The sequence below is a fragment of the Gopherus evgoodei genome, chromosome 14 (genome assembly GCF_007399415.2).
Source record: "Gopherus evgoodei ecotype Sinaloan lineage chromosome 14, rGopEvg1_v1.p, whole genome shotgun sequence".
Taxonomy (NCBI): domain Eukaryota; kingdom Metazoa; phylum Chordata; order Testudines; family Testudinidae; genus Gopherus; species Gopherus evgoodei.
The window spans coordinates 18,855,563-18,876,971 of NC_044335.1; the positions used below are offsets into that span (position 1 = coordinate 18,855,563).

General features: G+C 37.6%; 2 protein-coding genes across 8 annotated transcripts in view; one reads left to right on the forward strand and one right to left on the reverse strand.

Annotated features, from left to right (window-relative positions):
- Nucleotides 1-6,890, forward strand: part of SULF2 (sulfatase 2) — a 255,156-nt gene extending 248,266 nt beyond the window's left edge. For all 6 annotated transcript variants that reach the window (XM_030532956.1, XM_030532957.1, XM_030532958.1 and 3 more), the window contains 3 exons: nt 4,079-4,109; nt 4,418-4,474; nt 6,077-6,890. In XM_030532956.1, the coding sequence (XP_030388816.1) occupies nt 4,079-4,109; nt 4,418-4,474; nt 6,077-6,107 (119 nt within the window). In that variant the 3' untranslated portion in view covers nt 6,108-6,890. The remainder of the gene's footprint in view (nt 1-4,078; nt 4,110-4,417; nt 4,475-6,076) is intronic.
- Nucleotides 6,891-8,646: 1,756 nt separating this feature from the next.
- NCOA3 (nuclear receptor coactivator 3) overlaps nt 8,647-21,409 on the reverse strand; it is a 187,743-nt gene continuing 174,980 nt past the window's right edge. The window contains exons 19-24 of one of the 2 annotated variants that reach the window (XM_030532954.1): nt 20,435-20,752; nt 18,029-18,133; nt 17,339-17,570; nt 15,344-15,518; nt 13,319-13,460; nt 8,647-11,961 (exon numbers count right to left, since the gene is read on the reverse strand). In XM_030532954.1, the coding sequence (XP_030388814.1) occupies nt 11,950-11,961; nt 13,319-13,460; nt 15,344-15,518; nt 17,339-17,570; nt 18,029-18,133; nt 20,435-20,752 (984 nt within the window). In that variant the 3' untranslated portion in view covers nt 8,647-11,949. Of the gene's footprint in view, nt 13,015-13,318; nt 13,461-15,343; nt 15,519-17,338; nt 17,571-18,028; nt 18,134-20,434; nt 20,753-21,409 lie in introns of both variants that reach the window. The other variant, XM_030532953.1, reaches the window with a different exon arrangement.

The window sequence follows — 21,409 nt, forward strand, 5'->3', positions numbered from 1 at the left end:
AAATCCTCAAGTGAAAAGGGTTTCCAGTATACTAATACTAATTTTACACAATTGGAAATGGATCTCTAATATTATGACTAGTAGCCCCAAAAATTAATATCCTGTTAATTGTGGACTTTCTTTAGGTTCATGGTTGCATGCATTGGATTGTGTCCAAATTTCCTGTACTCGGTGTTGTAAAGAACTATCCATTTCTGTGAATTATATAGACATAGCTTTACATTTGCTCAATACACTAACTCTGTTTTGTTGACTTATTTGAGGGGAAAACTGAGCTAACAGTAGAAGAGTACAATACTAAACTTAGAGAAGCTGAAGATCTCATGAGTTGAACTGTTGTATAAAATCCCATGTATGTCTAGTACAGTCCTGCTTGTTTAGTTAGGATCCTCAGTGTAAGTCATATTACTTTATTACCCTTTTGCTTATACAATCTTTAAAAGAAACAATGAGGAGGGGGAAACAGTAACGGGAGACTTGGAAATGGCAGAGATGCTTAATGACTTCTTTGTTTCAGTCTTCACTGAGAAGTCTGAAGGAATGTCTAGTATAGTGAATGCTTACGGGAAGAGGGTAGGTTTAGAAGAGAAAATAAAAAAAGAGCAAGTAAAAACTCACTTAGAAAAGTTAGATGCCTGCAAGTCACCAGGGCCTGATGAAATGCATCCTAGAATACTCAAGGAGTTAATAGAAGAGGTATCTGAGCCTCTAGCTATTATCTTTGGGAAATCATGGGAGACGGGGGAGATTCCAGAAGACTGGAAGGGGGCAAATATAGTGCCCATCTATAAAAAGGGAAATAAAAACAACCCAGGAAACTACAGACCAGTTAGTTTAACTTCTGTGCCAGGGAAGATAATGGAGCAGGTAATCAAAGAAATCATCTGCAAACACTTGGAAGGTGGTAAGGTGATAGGGAATAGCCAGCATGGATTTGTAAAGAACAAATCGTGTCAAACTAATCTGATAGCGTTCTTTGATAGGATAACGAGCCTTGTGGATAAGGGAGAAGCGGTGGATGTGATATACCTAGACTTTAGTAAGGCATTTGATACAGTCTCACATGATATCCTTATAAACTAGGAAAGTACAATTTAGATGGGGCTACTATAAGGTGGGTGCATAACTGGCTGGATAACCGTACTCAGAGAGTAGTTGTTAATGGCTCCCAATCCTGCTGGAAAGGTATAACAAGTGGAGTTCCGCAGGGGTCTGTTTTGGGACCGGTTCTGTTCAATATCTTCATCAACGATTTAGATGTTGGCATAGAAAGTACGCTTATTAAGTTTGCGGACGATACCAAACTGGGAGGGATTGCAACTGCTTTGGAGGACAGGGTCAAAATTCAAAATGATCTGGACAAATTGGAGAAATGGTCTGAGGTAAACAGGATGAAGTTCAATAAAGATAAATGCAAAGTGCTCCACCTAGGAAGGAACAATCAGTTTCACACATACAGAATGGGACGAGACTGTCTAGGAAGGAGTATGGCAGAAAGAGATCTAGGGGTCATAGTAGACCACAAGCTTAATATGAGTCAACAGTGTGATACTGTTGCAAAAAAAGCAAACGTGATTCTGGGATGCATTAACAGGTGTGTTGTAAACAAGACATGAGAAGTCATTCTTCCGCTCTACTCTGCGCTGGTTAGGCCTCAACTGGAGTATTGTGTCCAGTTCTGGGCACCGCATTTCAAGAAAGATGTGGAGAAATTGGAGAGGGTCCAGAGAAGAGCAACAAGAATGATTAAAGGTCTTGAGAACATGACCTATGAAGGAAGGCTGAAGGAATTGGGTTTGTTTAGTTTGGAAAAGAGAAGACAGAGGGGACATGACAGCAGTTTTCAGGTATCTAAAAGGGTGTCATCAGGAGAAGGGAGAAAACTTATTCACCTTAGCCTCCAATGATAGAACAAGAAGCAATGGGCTTAAACTGCAGCAAGGGAGATTTAGGTTGGACATTAGGAAAAAGTTCCTAACTGTCAGGGTAGTTAAACACTGGAATAGATTGCCTAGGGAAGTTGTGGAATCTCCATCTCTGGAGATATTTAAGAGTAGGTTAGATAAATGTCTATTAGGGATGGTCTAGACAGTATTTGGTCCTGCCATGAGGGCAGGGGACTGGACTCGATGACCTCTCGAGGTCCCTTCCAGTCCTAGAGTCTATGAGTCTATAAAACAGTTGTTCCTAACCCCCATAGCACATGCTATGGTATCACAGATAATTTCCAGGTAGTTCTTTCCAACAATATATTTTTCCATTGGAAAATGTTGATTAATCAACACTGACATGCTCTCAGGCTCTGTGGCAGCCTGCTAGGTGGGTGACCCTGGAGCCAAGTGCCTGGGAGACAGGGCTCCCAAACTGCCTGGCAGCTTGCTTGTAGGGATGACACGATCATGGGGACCAGGCTCTTGGGGAGCATATTTCATTTAGGAAATGGTCCTAGTGTGTCTAAAATGAAATACTGCAGATTTCTAGTTTTGGGATGAATACTCAAAAAACGTCCCAAATCAGTATGAAGAACTTTCAAAGAACTCAACAACTTCAGTTCCTCCAAAAATTTTTATTACAGCTAGCCAGGAAACCAGGACACAATAGATTGGATAGCCATTTATCCTAGTGGGAGTTATTAAAATGTGGTGAAGACTAAACTGATAGTCTGGAGTCTTTTGTCTATTAGTTATCAAAAGAAAAGGTACACCCCAGGAGTGCACTGCTAGAGAGGAAAAGGAAAGTGCAGTCTCCCATATCATTCAGTCTTTGCCCCCTTTCCTGCTACAATGAGCATGAGTCAATTAATGATATGCGCAAAACTGATTAGGAACTGGAAACCAACAAAGGAGCCATCTGCATAATGGTTTTAGCCCCCTCATAGTGCTGGTAGCAAAAGCTTTTGTATCCATTTCAATTCACCCACTTCCCTTGATTAGCAGTCTTGTACTGTTGCTACTGAGATGACTTCTCTTATTCTAGATGACTTAATTATCTTTTCAGCTTCTGTCTGATTTACTGAGAAAACTCAGAGTTCCCCACTACTGCATTTAAAGTAACAAAAATATATACAGTAAAGACAAGTGTGTTTAATTCCTGCTTGTATTTTTCAATAAAAAAAAGTCTTGTTCCCTCTAGAACATGCTCAGGATATCATATGAGTAAGCTAGTGAAATCTGATCAGTTGAGAAGGAAAGGGTTTTTACACCTCATAGAGAAAACAAATTTCATTATATTCTCTTTATTATATAATATGAAAATTGTTTCATTATTGTTAGGCTTTTACACTTATGAGTGTTAAACAAGTGTTAACCAGAGCATTATCTAAGTCTGCTGAAGCAGCAGCTGTGAAAGGTTTCAACTGTCCAGTCACTGCACTATCTATTTTGAAACCTAATATTGACACTTTTACCAGCAGTGCATATTTTGAAAGTGGCAGAAATAACTAAAAATGTGTTTATCCTAAACTGCACCCTACTCCCCTGGTGTGGAGGATTAAAAATAGCACAGGGGCTTCTGTATTGATTGTATCTATTTGTGTGTTTAATAGATGTTTCTACTACATTTATTTAAATAAACCTGCCTGTGAATTACCAAAATCATGTTGCAAAATCTAACTCTGTTGATGTAGAGTAGAAAAGGCTTCGATTCTGGATAATAACATAGATCAGCGTACAGACCACCTAATTTGAACTTGGTTATGTAACCCCAAAAGTGGCTTGTGAATTAAGGTTAGTACAGGGTTTTCACACTGGGGGTCGTGACCCTTCAGGGGGTTACAAGGTGGTTATATGGGGGGGGTCACGAGGTGTTAGCCACCCTTGCTGAATCCCACTTTGCCTTCACCATTTATAAATAGTGTTAACTATAAAAATCTGTGTTTTTAATTTATAGGGGGGAGGGGGGAAGTGTCACACTCAGAGGCTTGCTGTGTGAAAGGGGTTACCAGTGTAAAAGTTTGAGACCCCCTGGCTTAGTAGGTAGAAGGTTCTGAGACATCAGTTTTTTGCATTGTACCTTAGCCAATACCTTATTCTTTTGCAGGCATCAGCTGATAACTACTATTTTTTTTTTTTAATTTAAGGGCTTAAAGATGGAAGCTATGAGCAGTTCAGGTATGTTTTAAAACAAGTTTAATTTTTATCAGGACTCACCTTCATACTAAGCAATGAGGAATCTGAGGTTGGGAAAGCAGAGGAGGGACTCACCTGTTGGTGCCAGTGATACCTTTGATGCAAACTCTTCCTCCAGTCCCCTTAATTTGAATTTCTATGGTGTTCCTATTTATTCATTGACAGGGCATGTTCTATTTCCTGTAATTCAGATGCAAGTTAAAATCTTTACTCATCTTTCAGACCATAGTGCTGGTGGTTTTCTTGGTGATGGTTAACCTTTTTTTCTCCTTTTGCTGCTTGATAATTAGGCAGTTTCAGCGTCGAAGGTGGCCAGAAATGAAGAGACCTTCATCTTCCAAGTCGCTGTGAGTTGGGAGTTAGTTCATGAAAAGCATGAGCTTTGACTTAACGTTTATTTTTCTCTCTCCTTTTTGCATGCAGCATCTATTCTCAGTTACTGTTTTCAAGTAGGGGAGCCTCCCACTTAAAGATGGTACTGTAGTTCTATTAATTGAACACAGTGCTGACAAACTAAGCATTACTCTAAAATTGCTGCAGTGAAGGAGGTTAAACATTCAAACTGGCTACATCATTTTCTACTATGCGCCCTTGAAATGAAGGTACACAACTTTCACCAAAAATCTTCAGACTTCTGCCTTCTTTCAATTAATCTAGGGAACTAACTCAATATTTGCATTGAGAAAGATGCTCTATGACTAACCCAGCACCCAAACCATTTAAAAGATATGTTAAAGCAAGCACCTTAAATTACATTTAGAAAGAAATTAGAAGCCACTGCAGAGTACAAATGTAACATACTCCCAACAAGAAATGCCACTGAACGAGTGCAGCCCTATTCTGTACCAGAATGTTTCTAAATAGTTTCAGCTTGTGGCCCCATAAAGCACATACCGTTTTTCAGTCTTGAGCTGACACAGATGTGGTTCACTGCTATAAATGCTGAATCACAGAAAAAAGTTGCAGTCTTTTATGCCAAATACAGATGCCTAAAATCCCTTAGTCACAGCTACCTCTGGGTGTCCAGAAGCAGCCACGGATAGCAGAATTGCAAACATAAGCAAGTGAAGGCAGGCTAATTCCATCAGTTGAAGGATCTGATTTTTTTCCCCCTGGTACTAGCATAATCTCAGTCTTGTCTAAATGAAGTCTCAGCAGCTCCCTCTCTTCAAGCCATAAACTCAGAATGGCCGTGGGCAGGCCTGTCAACCACATAAACTGGATCTGACAAAGCAGATTGTACAGACTGCTGGTTTTTTTGCAACAGGCAAAAAAATCCCACTGTTTTCCCAGTGGCCTCGTGTACTATGAGCAGGAGGGGACAAGATTGAATTACCCAAACTATTCATGAAAAATAACTTGACTGCAAAATATACTTCAATATAGTCTGACTTTCTGCTAGAATCCAGTGATTTTTTGTTTGTTTGTTGAATGCATCTTTCTCTATTAATGCAGTAGTCATACTTGACCTTGCAGGGATGTGAAGATGATAAATCCATTAAAAAGTGTGAGGCACTCAGATACTATGGCAGTGGGGGCCATATAATTCATAACTCTACCCTTAATTTTGTGATACTTTATTTCTGATGTAATTAACTTGTAATAAAAAAAATGGTGACAATCAGCTTCAGAACTACAAGGAGTAACAACTGTTGAAATAAGGGCTAACTAAGAGTACTGTATTGAAGAATGTTAAGCTTCTATTTATGGCAATCATATGATCAATATGACACTTTATTTTAGGTAACAATTTTTTGAGCCTCATTTTAAGAGGCTATTGTTTAAGTTATACCATGTTCTCCACAAAACTGATTTTAGAGGATCTACTTATCTGTGGACCACCTATCTTTCCTGCATGGCATTACTGAGAAACAAACACATTTGCAAATACTTCACATTCCAGCATCTGAGAAGACACACACACTAAAATATCTTTATTTTGTTTAAAGAGGACAACTTTGGGAAGGATGGGAAGGCTAACCTCCTGCAACTGCTGGACCTCAATGAGGATACAAACCGGCCAGAGCTTGAATCCTTGTACAGACTTAATGAAAATGTATATGATTTCAGAAAAAAATTTAATGTTAGCCTGGAGGACTGGATGAACTTTGAGGCTGAAGTAGATAGAATGTTTGCACTGCTGAGTGAATTAAATAGATAGTGGATTTGGGGGAATTTCTGTCAGGAATATAGTTCCCTTTTTGAAGTCCGCTTTTACTTCATGAAGTCACCACTGTTCAAGGAATTGATGGAAGAGAAAATGAGGCTAACCCCATGAGTGGATTGACACTGCAGATCATCCACAAAATTATTTCAGTGGGAACAAATTAAAAACCTTTTTTAGCTACACAATCAAATGTCATTAGAACAGCTACAAAGCAACGTTTAAACAACGTGGAAATTTTTACTTTTGACTAGGGCAAATTAAATGAGGACAGTGGTAGAAAATTATTATTTAGAGATTCAGGAATTCAAGCCAGCAGCACTGAAGAAGTAGCAGCTGAAAATGCTCAACAGCACAATACTTCAAGTTTCCTCTAAGGATATCATTTTAGTTCACTGCCTCCGTAGCCACCCTATTGCCAGCTGTAGGAAAAATAGAGAAAATGTTGAACAACAAAAAAGCAAATTGCTGGAGTGGTTCTGTAAATATTCAATGTCTTGTTCAAAAGAAATTGTCAATAAAAAAAGTGGAATGCCCAACTATCATTTCCTCAAAATGGTACCTTGTTAAACATTACATAATAAATTTCAGTTAATGTATGTCTTGAATTTTAATGAAATCAGATTTGTATGAAGTCTTTTTATGTGACAAAATTATATTGTATGTTCAAAATGAAAATTTGTTTCAGAAAGCACATGTTCGCCTAGTGACATAACTTTTACATTTGTAAAAAGCAACAATCTTGGCCAATAAAAAAAGTTATAGCTCAGTGTAGAGGAAACTAGAACTTTTGATTTAATGTCTAATCTGCAGTAAGTATTAGTAAATGATTGGGGATTCCCCTTCCTAAGTAATGTAGGAATCTGAATATTTTCATAAAGAAGAGGTTATTAAATACACTCCAAACAGGCTCTGCAAATTCACTAAAGGTTTTTTTCATGTTCATTATATACAAAACTTGAAATGGGGTGCTCACCATAATAGATGCTGTGTGTTGAGTATAAAATCATGTGGGAGATCCTCAGAAGGAAAAATCTGAATATTTAATAACTTTTCTCTCTCTTTTGGGTAGTCAAAATGGAGAAATTTTCAAAACAAATTTGCACCTCTGGCCCTCTAAACATGTTTTAAATAAGCAAAGTACATGGGCACGTCTTAAAAAAAAACTAATAGGAAGCTTCAGCAGCGATTACTTGCTGGGGACACAGACCTCTAGCACCACACACAAATATTATATGATAACCTAATAAAGTATTGGTGAATGTGGAAACAGAAATTGAGCAAATAAACTTTCTCAAGGGTGACACTGTAGTCTTTTGCTGTATGTTTTCAGCGAAGCTAGGAAAAGTAAATTTGATTTAAGCCTGTATTCATCGCATCCCAGGTCAGATTTAATATATTGTCCAAAACTGTCTTGTCAGAGTTTTGTACTTCAATAGTAGAATGTGTGTGCTGGGCTAGGAAATGCAGTCAAATATTAGCTTATCCTGAGTTTTAAAACATTAGAGGATTCACCAGCAAGAAAAGACATTTACAAGGATGATGGAAGTCTGATACAAATAAATGGCAAATGGTCTTTCTGCAGAATTTGTGTCTTCACTGTTTTCCAAACCTTTCCCAAAGAAGAAAGTGTACGTAGCTGTATACAATTCCTGTCTGGGAGAAAAAAGGAAACTTAAGAACTACATGACCATGAAGGTTTGTACTTACATTTCTCTGTCAGCTGATAGCAACTCTGGAGATGAGAGAATGTGAAAGGTGGAATCCTGGAAGGCAACTAATGTTAATAATGCTGCTTTATATCAATCGGAAATACTCTAAAAACTACATATCTACTTCCATTTAAAAATATTCAGCTTTCTCTGTAGTTTAGTACAGTATAAAAGTCTGAATATGCATTTCAGGAAAAATGGCAAAGTATATTTTCAAACTGTTATACAAAACTTGGCTTCAGCCTGTGGCTCTCCCTGTGACAGAAAATATATATTATAGCAAGAAAACTTCTTACCCAAACCTTTAGTTGCTCTCAAGTTCTTTTTATTTCCCCACCCTTCCTTCTAGTTGTCGGCTGTGTGTCAGAAGGCTATTCTTAAAGCCAGAAAGATCATTTTATAGGCAACTTTGCAGTTGATACATCTTCAGCCCCTGAGACATACCTAAACCTAGGAAACCAAGAGTACTTAAATCATTCCCCAAATCTAGCCTCTCTCACATAATTGTGTTACATTATCACATCATCTCTCAAAGAGTGGCTATATTTTGGTTTGGTGGAGAAATGCTACATTGTTGGCTTTGTTAGAATATAATTGGCACCCTTCGGAGCTTAAACAGCTGACATACTAAATCACCAAGTTCTGGTTTTAAATAGAAACCTTTATTTACATTATTAACAACATCAAAACACAAAAATCAGAAGAGCAGTAATACTTTATAACCAACCCTTTTATAAATCAACCCACATGGTTTTTTGTTTTTGCAATGTAAAGATACACACATTTCAAGCAGTACTTTAATGTAAACTAAATTTAAATGCAATTCTCAATACTGTATGCCTTCTCCTGAGAATTTTTTTTTAAATATTGCTCTCAGAATTATATGGTTTCATACTTGCTGTATCATTCTATCATCAGTCTGCACTTAAAATCTAAAATAAAATGTGTGCTAATTGGTGCAACATACAAATGGTTTTGTTTCTAGGTTTAAAAAATGCTCTTGAATTACTCACATTAAAAGCACAAATTTAGGATGAGATTGAATAAAAAATAGCTTGTGGATTTTATAAACACATGGTTTCTATAATCAACAGGAAACCTGACAGGCATGTAGTGAGACTATGTCTGCTATGCAGTAGTGATCCAATTGGTTATTCTAGTAAACTGTGATCGTACTGTCAAAAATAGTTATACAGCTTCTTGAATCATTCAGAAAACTCTGCTGCTGTAGAACCAAAACACAGTTATTGGAGATATCAAATATCACCAAAGCAAAGGACTATTTAGTTTAGTAAATACACCTTTCAACCTAGGTGAACTATTTAGATTGCTACCTTGAAAGGTTTCAATAACACTAATTTTAAAAGGTTTAAAAAGGCTTATCTTTTTATCATATTTGAATTAAAACAAATCTTTGGATTCAGCAAAAAGTAATTACAGGGAAAAAAAACAACATTCTAAAAGCAGATGAGGGAAGGAGGATTCTTTGTAACATCCATCCGGTACTACATTTTAGACGTATAAATAGAATCATTCACACACACAAAAAAGTTAAGGGCAAAAAGCATAAAATAGTACATATCCTGAAGATTTCACTAGTCAAAGCAATGAAGGTTTGCAGCTTCCATCAATATAATGAACAACTACAAGATATAAAATCATTCTATTCTGATTTAATATAAAAAGCAAGGGATTGTTGCCTTTCAACTCCGTTACGTTGCACTGACTCAAACAGCAGGTGGATTCTAAAAAGCAAGAAAGGGGAAAACAGTTCCTTATGCTTTTAAATGTCATGCATTACGACACAGATGAACCAGACTGAGGAGTGGAAACAACTAAATTACTACAGCCAAATCTATGTTCTCAATGCTGATTGTACAGACTAAGCTGCATAAAAAGCAGATTTTTATTGCGCCTGCCTGTCTTGGGGAGTAGGACTGTGGTTGTATATATAGGATGAAAGTTGTGTGAATTTATGCACAGAAAATTATTTTCATTAAAATGGAAGAACACAGAAGCTCCTTCAGGTTACTGCAAAATAAAATATGACTTCATAGTTACAGTACCAAAAAGCAATGATCAGAATCACTGATTTTCACTCACTCAGGAGAAGTCTGTTTTCCATTACACAATGAACAATAGAACAAAAGCACCACATGCCTTAAAACATTTCTGGTTCACACCCTTATGGAAGTTTCCAGGTTTCAATCGCCATCTGTCTGAAAGTGAATAATCTGTAATAGCATCTTTGTTTTATGGACAAAAAATACAACCTGTCAACAGATAAAGATGAATAGACTTGTAACCTAACATGAACACTGATAGTAGGGACACTTGTTAAGAAAATACATTCATTACAATAGAACAATCCAAAGAGGTGCAGACATTTGGTTAAACTGTGGCTTAATATCCATAGAGATTTCTGGATGTCATGTGACAAATGAGTTGCTTGCTGTAAGATGTGATGGTGGAGAAGTAACAAGAAATACTTAGCAATAGGCATCTTCTCTAGAAAAACATTTACGGTTCATTAAAGATAACCAAAAGTCCTGACAATACGGACTCATTAACTAAAAAGGCTATATAAAACCACATGAACTGTTATGACAAGTCATGACAGCTTACAATCCAGGGAGCCTTTTTTGTCAAATTGCCCTATATAAAAAATGAAATGTAACAAAGTGCTCACTTAATGTGGAGAAAGCATTAATCAATTGCTTAACCCTAAACAAATGATCTTTTAAAAAAGCTATTATGTTAAAGATATAAAATAAGTGGCAAAGACCAAAGAAGAAAAAAATATGGGCCAAAGTCACCCAGCTCCAAGGTCATTAAATTAAAAAAAAAATTGAAAGGTCTTCTATCTGGACCTCAACTAAGATGAGTTTACAGAAATCAAATTTGTTAAATATTTAGCTTCACAAACTCTGCAAAAATGAGTTAGTGACCTACAAAAGTCATATATATAATACAGTTCTTAAAGATCATATTTACAAAATTTATTCACAAAAAAAAACAAAAAAACAACCCTGCAAAATTCTGATTCAGACTGCAGTGCCTTGCCTTGATTTTTCTGAAGGTTTTTTCCCCCCCAAAAACCATGAAGGATTATTGCTCTAATTTCCAATAACATAAAACATTACAGTACACAGTCTCTTCAATCAACAATTCTTAAAAGATTGGATTTGAAAAAGAACATGAGTACACCCTACCTTTCGGTTTATTAAATCCTTATCAAAGATATTGCATTAATCCGTTATATAGCCTTTTATAAAGTGCACTCAGCTGCACATCGAAATTTAAATATTAGTCACGATTATGTTTAAATAATTTTTATTTATTTTATCTATAACCCCCTCTTGGCATCAGTGGGCAGGATTTTGGAACATTACATGCCAATTCATTCTTCATTGCCACTATGCTTGGAAATCCTGACTCCTGGAGATAAGAGGTTAAAAGCAGCATTTGTATTCAGGAATTAATATAAAAGAGTCAAGGCTAGGAACTACATTCTCTGTCAGATATTCTTACTAGAGAAATCAGAATTCTTATCTACCATGACTTCTCCAGGCACTTTTGCCTGCCTATAGTTAAAGGGCTTTGGATAGCTACAGTAAATAGAAGTGGTATACATAGAGTCTACCCATCATATTTACTAAAATGCCATTCCCAAATTCACATTTCTAGAGGCAGAGTGCCAAAAATATTTATGACCATTGTTTTGTACACCACAATATACAGTAATACAGAGACTCTGCTTCTACTAAAAAAAGAGTCTTTTTTGTATGAAGTCACTTGGGACATCTTGGTGATCAGCTGGAAAAAATCAGTTATTTCCATAAGGCCAGTACTAGTTGCCATGAAGAATATGTAGCTTTTCTTTGTAATACTAGTGCATCATCATTAATATAGATCATTCTACTTTGGGAGATCACGGTTTTAGGTGTCAGCAGTATTTCTGTTAAAGGAAAACAAAAAAAGAACAAGTATCAGAAAAACACCAGGATGGAATCACAAGGGGCACTAAGGAACTTACGTCCCACCATGTAGTCACTGCTGGCATTCACAAAACTCCTACTCAGTGCCACATAATCCTGTAGGCACTTAAGTTTCCACCCTTAAAGTCCTGAAGTTGCCTAAGTATTAGGTGGCTGTGTGCTAGTCCAGCCACCAAGTCCTGATGATTCACCAAGTAGGTGTTCCCCTGCCTACCTTACCATCAGGGCCTAATTTAGGGGCATGCTCAAAGCAAGTCTAAACACACACAAAATGGGGAAGGAGAAGACAATGGTGCCCCCATCATAACTTTTATTCCATTAGTTAGAGCACTCATCCAAGATGCGGGAGATCCAGATTCAATTCCTCTCTCTGCCTGATGTGAAGCAGGGATTTTAACTTGGTTCTCCCACTTCACAGGAAAATTCCCTGACCACTGGGATGTGGAGTATTCAAGGGCCAGGTCTCTCTCAATGGTCTCCTAATGGAGCTTCTCCGTTGTGGATAAATATTCATTGGAGCAAAAGTACTGCAACCTGGGTCTCCCACTGCCCAGGTGAATGCCCTAACCACTGAGCTATCGAGGCATTTTCACACACTGTCTGGCCCCAGTGTGTATTTTGAAGGTTGAAGTATTAAGAGAATCCATTTTTAGGGAGAAGAATCGCCTTTATTGGACTTGGTACTTCTAGTACTTCTATTGCACAACACTTTTTGTCTCCAAACACTTGCTTTACAAATGTTAACTTCTTAATTCTCACAGGACGTTTTGCTCATTTTACACATGTGGAAACCAAACTGTGCACTTAATTTTACTGCCCCTCTCCAATGTGAATTGGTCAGTTTAATCTAGTTGAAACCTTTGTTCTTAGATTGAAGATGGTCTTGCAGATAACTTGCAAAATCTCAGCAGATACAGTTGTCCTTTTTCACGTATTTTGGTCTCCGGAATTTCCCCAAGCTCAGTAAATACTTAAGTGACCATCTTGTCTCTTGAGCCACAGTCATGAGATACCTGAAGAGAAACAGCTAACCTAGAAGCAAACTGCCAGGCTTCAGAATGGATATCAGCAAAGCTAAACAGAACCTATTGGAGCAAAATGAAAGCTTTACACTCAAAGGACTTAGGGGACAGCGAGAACTGAAAACCGGTGTGAGAGGAAGTCGGCCAGCTTGAGAACCGATTGTACTCAATGGGAAAAGAGGAGCTATGGACCTTTAAAAGGATCTTATAACTACCCAGACGTTTAGTGCTGACCAAGCCTTTGAATCTCTACAGAACTGTTTATCATTGGAGTGAATTGTTACAGTTATCTTACCTGGTCTGGACCCATAGACATCCCTGACATAGGCATGGTGTTAATGTTCATTTGTCCAATATGACCACTGCTGCCATTCATATGCATCAGATTATAAGTTGTAGAGCTCCCTTGATGGCTGAACTGCTGCTGTGGAAAAGAACTGGAGCACACAAGAACAAATAAAGTTACCTTCCATAAAGTTTGACATTTTAATGCACTGCAATGCTTATACAGGCCACAAGTGATTGACATGGCAGAAAGATAAGAAATAGAATTAAATCTTTATATAATTACCAGAACCGGAAGGTACCCCATTTGTTCCTTTTACACATTGGATAGACAATATAGAAATACCAATACTCTGATCAGTTTTAATTTTTATCTGAAATTTACAAGTCAGTTTACCTTTCAGGAATCTGGTAAGTATTCTTACTAATTAGTGGATACAAGCCCTCTCTTGTAGCCTTTTTAGGGATTCCAGTGATCACATTAGTCCACCATCATAATATTGTTGTGCACAATTAAATGTTTTCCAAGGTATTTTGTCAATATTCCTAGACTAAATCTGATTTCTAATTAGAAAGATATAAACTCTCATGGATGTTAGGTGAAAAATCTATTCAGTCATCTATTCATACCTAGCCAGGGCAGGATCAAGGGCATAACAGACACTAATTAGTACAAGGATATGAAATCTCTTATTTGTTGGTAGAAACTGAAATGTTCAATTTATCCTTACCCAAATCCTTTTCTGCTGCAAAATGTAAGACACAGATTTAACATTCAGGTGCAATGAAAGAAGTTCTGGGTCATGAATAAGAAAATGCTGTAGCAAAGGCATTAAATTTGGCAGAAGTAAGAACATGTAGCTATTTGTAGTTCATGTTCCCAGAATTCAAAGCTGGTTGAAGCAGAATATGAAAGACCATTGACAGCCATGCAGTGGATTTATATTCCCAGTAGATGTCCCTCTAGATGGTTTACATTTAAAGAATCATTGCCAAAATTCCAAACAGAAGACAATTTCATGTTAACTGGTGTACTTTATCTTTCCTTTCTGTCCACTGCTAATTAATAAGAAGTGTGTATATGTATTTAAGTCATGGAAAACAACAAACAAGAAAGCTTTGAAACTCTGGTAAAAAGCCCGCCAAATACACTAAGGCCTTGTCTACACTACATGGGAAAATCGATCTAAGTGACGCAATTTGAGTTACCTCCATACCGCGGGATCCACGCTACGTGCTGTCGATGGGAAATGCTCTCCTGTCAACTCCCCCTACTCTTCTCCATCCAGTGGGAGTACAGGAGTGGACAGGAGAGCAAGCTGCGGTTGATTTTAGCAGATTTAATGAAGACCTGCTAATCAACCGGTGATGCATCCATCACTGCTCTTGGAAGTGTAGACAAGCCCAAAGAATAAGGACTTTGCAGATGAGACAGATGATAAAAAAGTTAAATTTACTGGCCTAGATACTGTTCCTTAAGGGTTTCATGGGAGTCTTTAATCTTAGCATTGAGGGGACAAGGGATTCATGGAAACCTTAAGTCAGAATCTCCTTGCCTGTGCATCTTTGGGTTAGAACCTTAATGTTATTTTTACTATGTGTGGGTGTGCATGGTGTACACACACACACATATATTTTTAATAGAAGGTAAAACACTAATGTCTACTGTGTTCAGTAACATGAATATAGGTTTTGATTACTTAGTTTTTTGTACAGCATACACTTAAAGATTTTGGGTGTTTATTTAAGAAATATGGCCATGATTTTGTAAAGCAACTACCAATTTTTGGTGTCCAACTTCAGATAGTTTACGAGAGACCTGGGGTGACATCCTGGCTGCACTGAAATCAATGACAAAACTCCCATTGATTTTAATGGAGCCAAGATTTCATCCAGGATCTTCAGAAAGTGCTAAGCACCCACCCTCTGAAAATCAGGTCCCTTTAAATTGTCTTAATTTTGGCACTTGGAAAGTGGGACACCCAAAATCACTGGTCACACTTGAAAAACACTGACTTAAGTCTTTACTGCTCACCTGCTCCTGGTCATGTTTCCTGATGACCAGCCTTTCATCTCAGGGGACTGGTACATTGCTGCTGTCTGAGAGTGCTGCATCATGGGATTTTGAGAGGCTCCAATTCTTGATGACATCATTGGGTTGGGAGGGCTTGCTACTCTACTGAACGTGGGATCAGGTTGTTGGCTTATTCCTTACGAGACAAAGAACAAACAAAACAGATACTAATTGTCATCTTTAAGCATTTTTAGTCTATCTCCTTGCAATGGAGGATGAAAAATGAGTCATCACATTAATAAGCGTGATGAATCCTGATTTACAATTGTTCTTAAACACTAGTCTGCATTTCCCTTACATGGAAATTGGATTTTTATGTGCACACATGCACATTTAAAATTTCATTCGCTTCTGCAGCTTATTGCCCATCTGAACTCAGTATTCTTTTCACAGCAACTAGTTGTGATATCAAATTATAACTTAATGTGACAAATAAGCAGCACATGCAGCCAAACATTTTAGCAATAAAATCCTGTTTTTGCAAATTATCTCAGTAATATTCCAAAAGGGAGGGGCAAAGACACATATAGGCTATATCAGCAAAATGAGTTATAACAAGATATGTTCAGTCTTCAGCATTGTTTCAAAAGTTTTTCCTCCAATACTCGTAATAGGAGCTATTTACATTTTCCTTGTAACTCACGTGTGAAAAGAAACAAAAGATATTTTCCTCCTCGGTATTATTTATACAGCATCCTAGGTGTGCATGAGAAATTATAACACAAAGAAGCTAACAAATAAGTTAATATAATATGTAATATCCATCTTGGTAATTTAATCATTTAATTGTATCAGGAATGTCTCATATGCTAATAAAATGTTTGCATTTAAGAGAATGCTGCAGAAAGCTAGTCACATAAATTGCTGTAGTGTTCTGTAGCAAACAGGTTAGAGAATTTACTTGGGATTATGTATCTGGATTCACAATAATGACTTTTCTCTCTCAAAACTGGATTTTGAGGGCAGCCAGATAGTAGGTACATTCAAATAAATATTCATTGCTTTCTGTAAATGAACTACTGAACAATTCTATGGAAATCATGACAATATGGAATGATCCAGGCAAGAAAGTTATCAAAACAGAAAAGGGGGCGGGGAAAGAGAAGAGTAATAGATTCTGTTACATCAGGAAACAATACATCAATAAACTAACTACATGGTAAACAGTAAATTTATTAGCAGCACATTAAACTGTGTTTTAATTTTTGACTATTTAAATAACCAAGGGAGCTCTATATTTATATGGTAATAACCATTTCTTGGGCTGAATAAATTCTGAAACCTAAAACAAAAGTTAGGAATTCTTTAGCCCAGGATGGAAACACGCTACACAGGTTAGCAGCCTTCCCTACACTCTCCTCTCATCCCTGCACTCTTGTCTGTATACTGGAGATCACTGTGCTTAGACTATTACCAACAAAGGTTTAGCCATCCTAATCCTCTCCATTGCCTTCCAACTTTCACTTTAATATATCTGCAGGAAGGGGAAGCCATTTGTATTATGGCAGCATATGGCAGATTCTGGAAGCAGCCAGAGAGCTTTGCATAACAATTGTATAGATATTGGAAAATAACCAAACAATGATAATGTAAATTCTTGGGCTCTCATTGTTTATACTGTATCTTCACAACAGAAATGACTTACATTTATATTTGATGAACTCATGGCTGGAATGGGAAATAAATATTCAACTATTGATAAGTAATTGGATAGAGTGCAGGCAGGCTGACAGGGAGAGTTCCATTTAATAATATTTGGCTACACAGTGTGTTCAGGATCTCTGAAACACTCCTCCTCCCTCGTCCCTCTGCTCGCCCGTCCCCCCACCCCCCCCCGACTTATAAGAATTTTTTATCCCAAGCCTCACTGATCTGCAATATTTAGGTAGATGAGATAAATGGAAGAAAGGGAAGATGGAGCAAGGGAGAGACAGAGTTGAGATGTTGCATCAGTACCATAATTAGGCAGATATGGGAATTGCTGTGAAGGAACTTGAGCCATTGGGGGACCTGCCAGAGAACTGTCCATGCTTCCTGAGGCAGTCACATTTGGTGGTGGACTGAAGGTCTGAGGTTGTTGTTGCTGCTGCTGCTGTATCATCATTGCCATCCTCTGCTGTCTGATATGATGACTTATTAGCTCCCTGTTGCGCTGAGCCACCATCTGAGCATTAAGAAAACCTTGCTGCTACCCCACAAACAAACAAAAAAAAAATGTATTGGATGATATTTAACAAGTAATGCCAGAGAATCAATCCATGTAAATATTTTGTACCCATAAGACCCAGCACATCCAGGGCTAGCAAAGGAATTCACATTAATGAAAGCCAGTTGGCAGTATTAAAATGATCAAAATATCAAGTTTAAGTTTGCACTAAAGTATTTTATTCATGCTAAAAGCTAATGCAGGAAGTTATCTTCTTACCACTCATTTCATACCAGTGCCCACAAGTCTGCAATTTCAGAACTGTGGGGGATATACCCACTTGATAATGAGGATCATTCTTCAGCCATCAAAGAAAATAAATATACTCTGAGGAACCATGAGAGAAGGCCTGAATTCTATAAGGACTTGTAAAATAGCAGGGAAAAAACATGTCACACACAACATGATATTTTGGAAGAGTGAGTGTGATGATTACTCACCTGTGACCCCACTTGCGGCTGCATGACCGGCCTCATGACTGGGGTACCACCAGTACCTGGGTTTTCCATTTTAATCTCAAGTGCTTGACGGGTCTGATTCAAAAACTTAGGGAAAGACAATTAACAGTGTCTAAATGGGCTGTATTAATCTGCTGCAAATAGGAATCTTCAAAAACACCAGGCTACAACAATCAAACCAAGTAACAGCAGCTAAACTTTTTTATTTAGGAAAAATAAGAAAAAAGAAACCACCTTTCTGCAAGTGTAAATTTTTTTTTTTTTGCGCATCTAGAATCCAGAGATTAGTGTTTTTACCTAGTTAGATACATAATGCTGAAGCATTCATCTTTAAATTTGAACATGAACAGTTGTAATTCACACATTCAAATTAAGTGGCCTGTCATTAAAGACTTTACTTTCTCATAAAATATTTTGTAACCAAACTTATTTGAAGCACAGTATAATAGACCAACACTTATACTCCAAGTTCCAAAATATATATAATTACAGGTTTCATCTCTGTTTCAAGGGTGGCTACTGTTAAAGCTACTATTATAAAAAGACATGACAGTTGCTTCAAAAAGTCATAGCCTGATTCAATGCCCTGGCCCAGCCAAGAAAAAGTATGGAATGGGAAGTGCTGAATACTACACTCTTTTATAGTATAAGCCATTACATTAATTCTCCCAGCCTCTATTATCTGACATTCCCTGTTATCCAGAACTTGTTCACAACCCTTTACACTTACTACAATACAAATTTCCTCTGCTATCAGATACTTTTGTTATTCAAAACATATTCAGTGTTCCCCAATGACTTATGGATAATGAAGGTTGCACTCTACTGTGGCACACGAATTACATTTCTTAACAGAATATTTCAATTTAAGTCAAAACGATGAAACAACATATAACCCCTTTTTAAATTTTTTGGCACAGTGTTATAATCTATCTAGTTTCTTATACTGTGCCTATCACCATAACATCAGATTCATAAGGGAGAACAAACAATACCTTAAAAAAAGTACCACCACCATTCACTTATATTTTATTTAATACAATTAATCAGTTCAAGTGATATCTGAATGCCTCTATTAATAGAGGGAGTGATTGGTAGATAATAGCATATTTTGATATTTGTGAAGTCATTGTTTTGACACAATAAAAAATTAATTAATTTGCAAAATAAGTTTAAAAGCTATTTATTCATTAAAAAGCAAAACCCAGATATATTTACTGTGGAACTCACTGGCAGAAGACATCACTGGGGCCAAGCGCTTAACAAGACTCAGAATAAAGACTGGACATTGCATGGATAATGAGATCCTCCAGAGTTATATTAAATAGGATTATTTTTAAAAGAACAAAAATTTGGAAGCAATATAAACCTTTGTACTGTAGGGCCAAACCAACCTCTTACTGGGAGGTTCTAGGAGGAGCTCTCCTATGGGCAACTTATTCAATTAGTTGACCAAACTGAGGTTCTTGCACCTTCTTCTAGAGCAGTGATTCCCAAACTTTAACTTGTGAAACCCTTTCACTAAAATGTCAATTATCACGAACCCCCTCCTAAAAATGAATATTTCCAGGGATTTTCTCCTTTACCTGAGTAAAAATTAGAAAAGCAGTGATCTTGGAAATATAAAATTTGTTTTTATGACATGCTTATTACACACTATTATTAATTATTTATCATTACAGTATTTTTATTACATTATGAAAACAGCAACACTGTTCCAAGATCTCACTTTTGTAGCTTCTATCACTTTGAATAAGCCTGTTATAAGTCAAGGCTCCTATGTTTCATCAAGGAGTATCAGATGTGAAACAGCATGAAGGTATTTAAGAAGCCAACTCAGAGAGTTCCTCCTACATAAACATTCAGGTCTTGAGCAATCCAGGCAAACAACGCACATTACAACAAAGCTTAAACCTGTTCTTCATAAATTTAAAAATAATACTAGCTGCCTATTTAATTTTAAAAAGAGCAAAAAATATCCTCCTCCCTTTCCATTTCTTATAAGGAGTCTTGAAGTTTAAATCTCCTCAGTGTGATAGATATGCTTGCTTTGATCTGCTTAGCTCTTGGAAGTTCAGGGGCTCTGGGCTGCCAGGGATCCGTAAGGACCACTCTGTCCGCCATTGGGGAATTTTTTCCTGAGAACCCCCTGTAACACTTCGTGAACCCCAGTTTGGGAACCACAGTTTTAGAGTCTAAAGCATCTGGTACTGGTCACTGTCAGACAGGATGGTTGACTAGACATCCCTCATGTGAACTGGTATGGCAATTTCTATGTTCCCTTCATTCTTCTGAAGCAATATAATTACTTTACCTCTCTCTTCACTGCAACAAAGTTTTCTGTCTTTTGGAGTAAGACAAAAGTGTAAACAAAAAAGCAAAGATTACCTGCTGCCCCTGAAGCCTCTGCTGGAGTTGCATTCTGAGCTGCTTTGGTGTATTGGTTCGGGGTCTCATTAGATTTGCTCTAGGATGCATACTTTGCAGTGGAAAATTATTCTGCTGGCTCATCTGATTCATCACTGAATTAAAGGATTGCTGTTGTCCCTGCATGTTAGTAAAACCTCCTGACATTGCTGCCCCTTGACCCTGATAGGGCTGACCATATAATGGAGGCTTCTGGTCAATCATAACTGCAGATTCCTGACCTTGAAATGAATCTTGCTTCGGTTCCAAAGTTTGCCCCTTTAACAGACAAAGAATATACTGCAAATAAGAACAGTGACATTTTAAATATTGTCAGAAGTAATAAATGCTGAAGTAATTATAAAATTAATACAGCAAATGGTCCAGCTAGAAAGACGGTGACCACTGTCAAACAGAAAATGTGGCATTTGTAGAATGCTATTTGCCTTGGTTTTCAGTTTCTGCAGTCTTATCTGTCTGAAGCGATGATTATAGTTAATAAATAATGATCTTTCAAAACGATTTTGAAGAGCCTAATATATAGAATTGTTTCAAAAGCTGCTCCTTTTGGCATAGACGCTGACTCTGTGAGTACTCCAGCCCTGGAGCAACCAGGGGTGAAAAATGGTGGGTGCTGAGCACCCACCAGCAACCCCCATATTGGCTCCCCCACAAACCCAGTGCCTCCCACTCGCCGGCAGGCCCTGCAGATCAGTGCCTCACTCTGCCTCCCCACACCTTCCGCCTGCTGCAATCAGCTATTTTGCAGCGTGTGTGGGGAGGAGGGAGCGAGGATGCGGTGCACTCGGGAGGGGGCGGAAGTGAGCAGGAAGAGGCGAGGCAGGGGTGGAGGGGAGGCAGGGCCTGGGGTTTGAACACCTCCCCCAGCACTTTAGAAAGTCGGTGCCTGTGTCTTTGTAGTTTTACTTCGAAGAATGACTTTGTAAAAAGGACAGT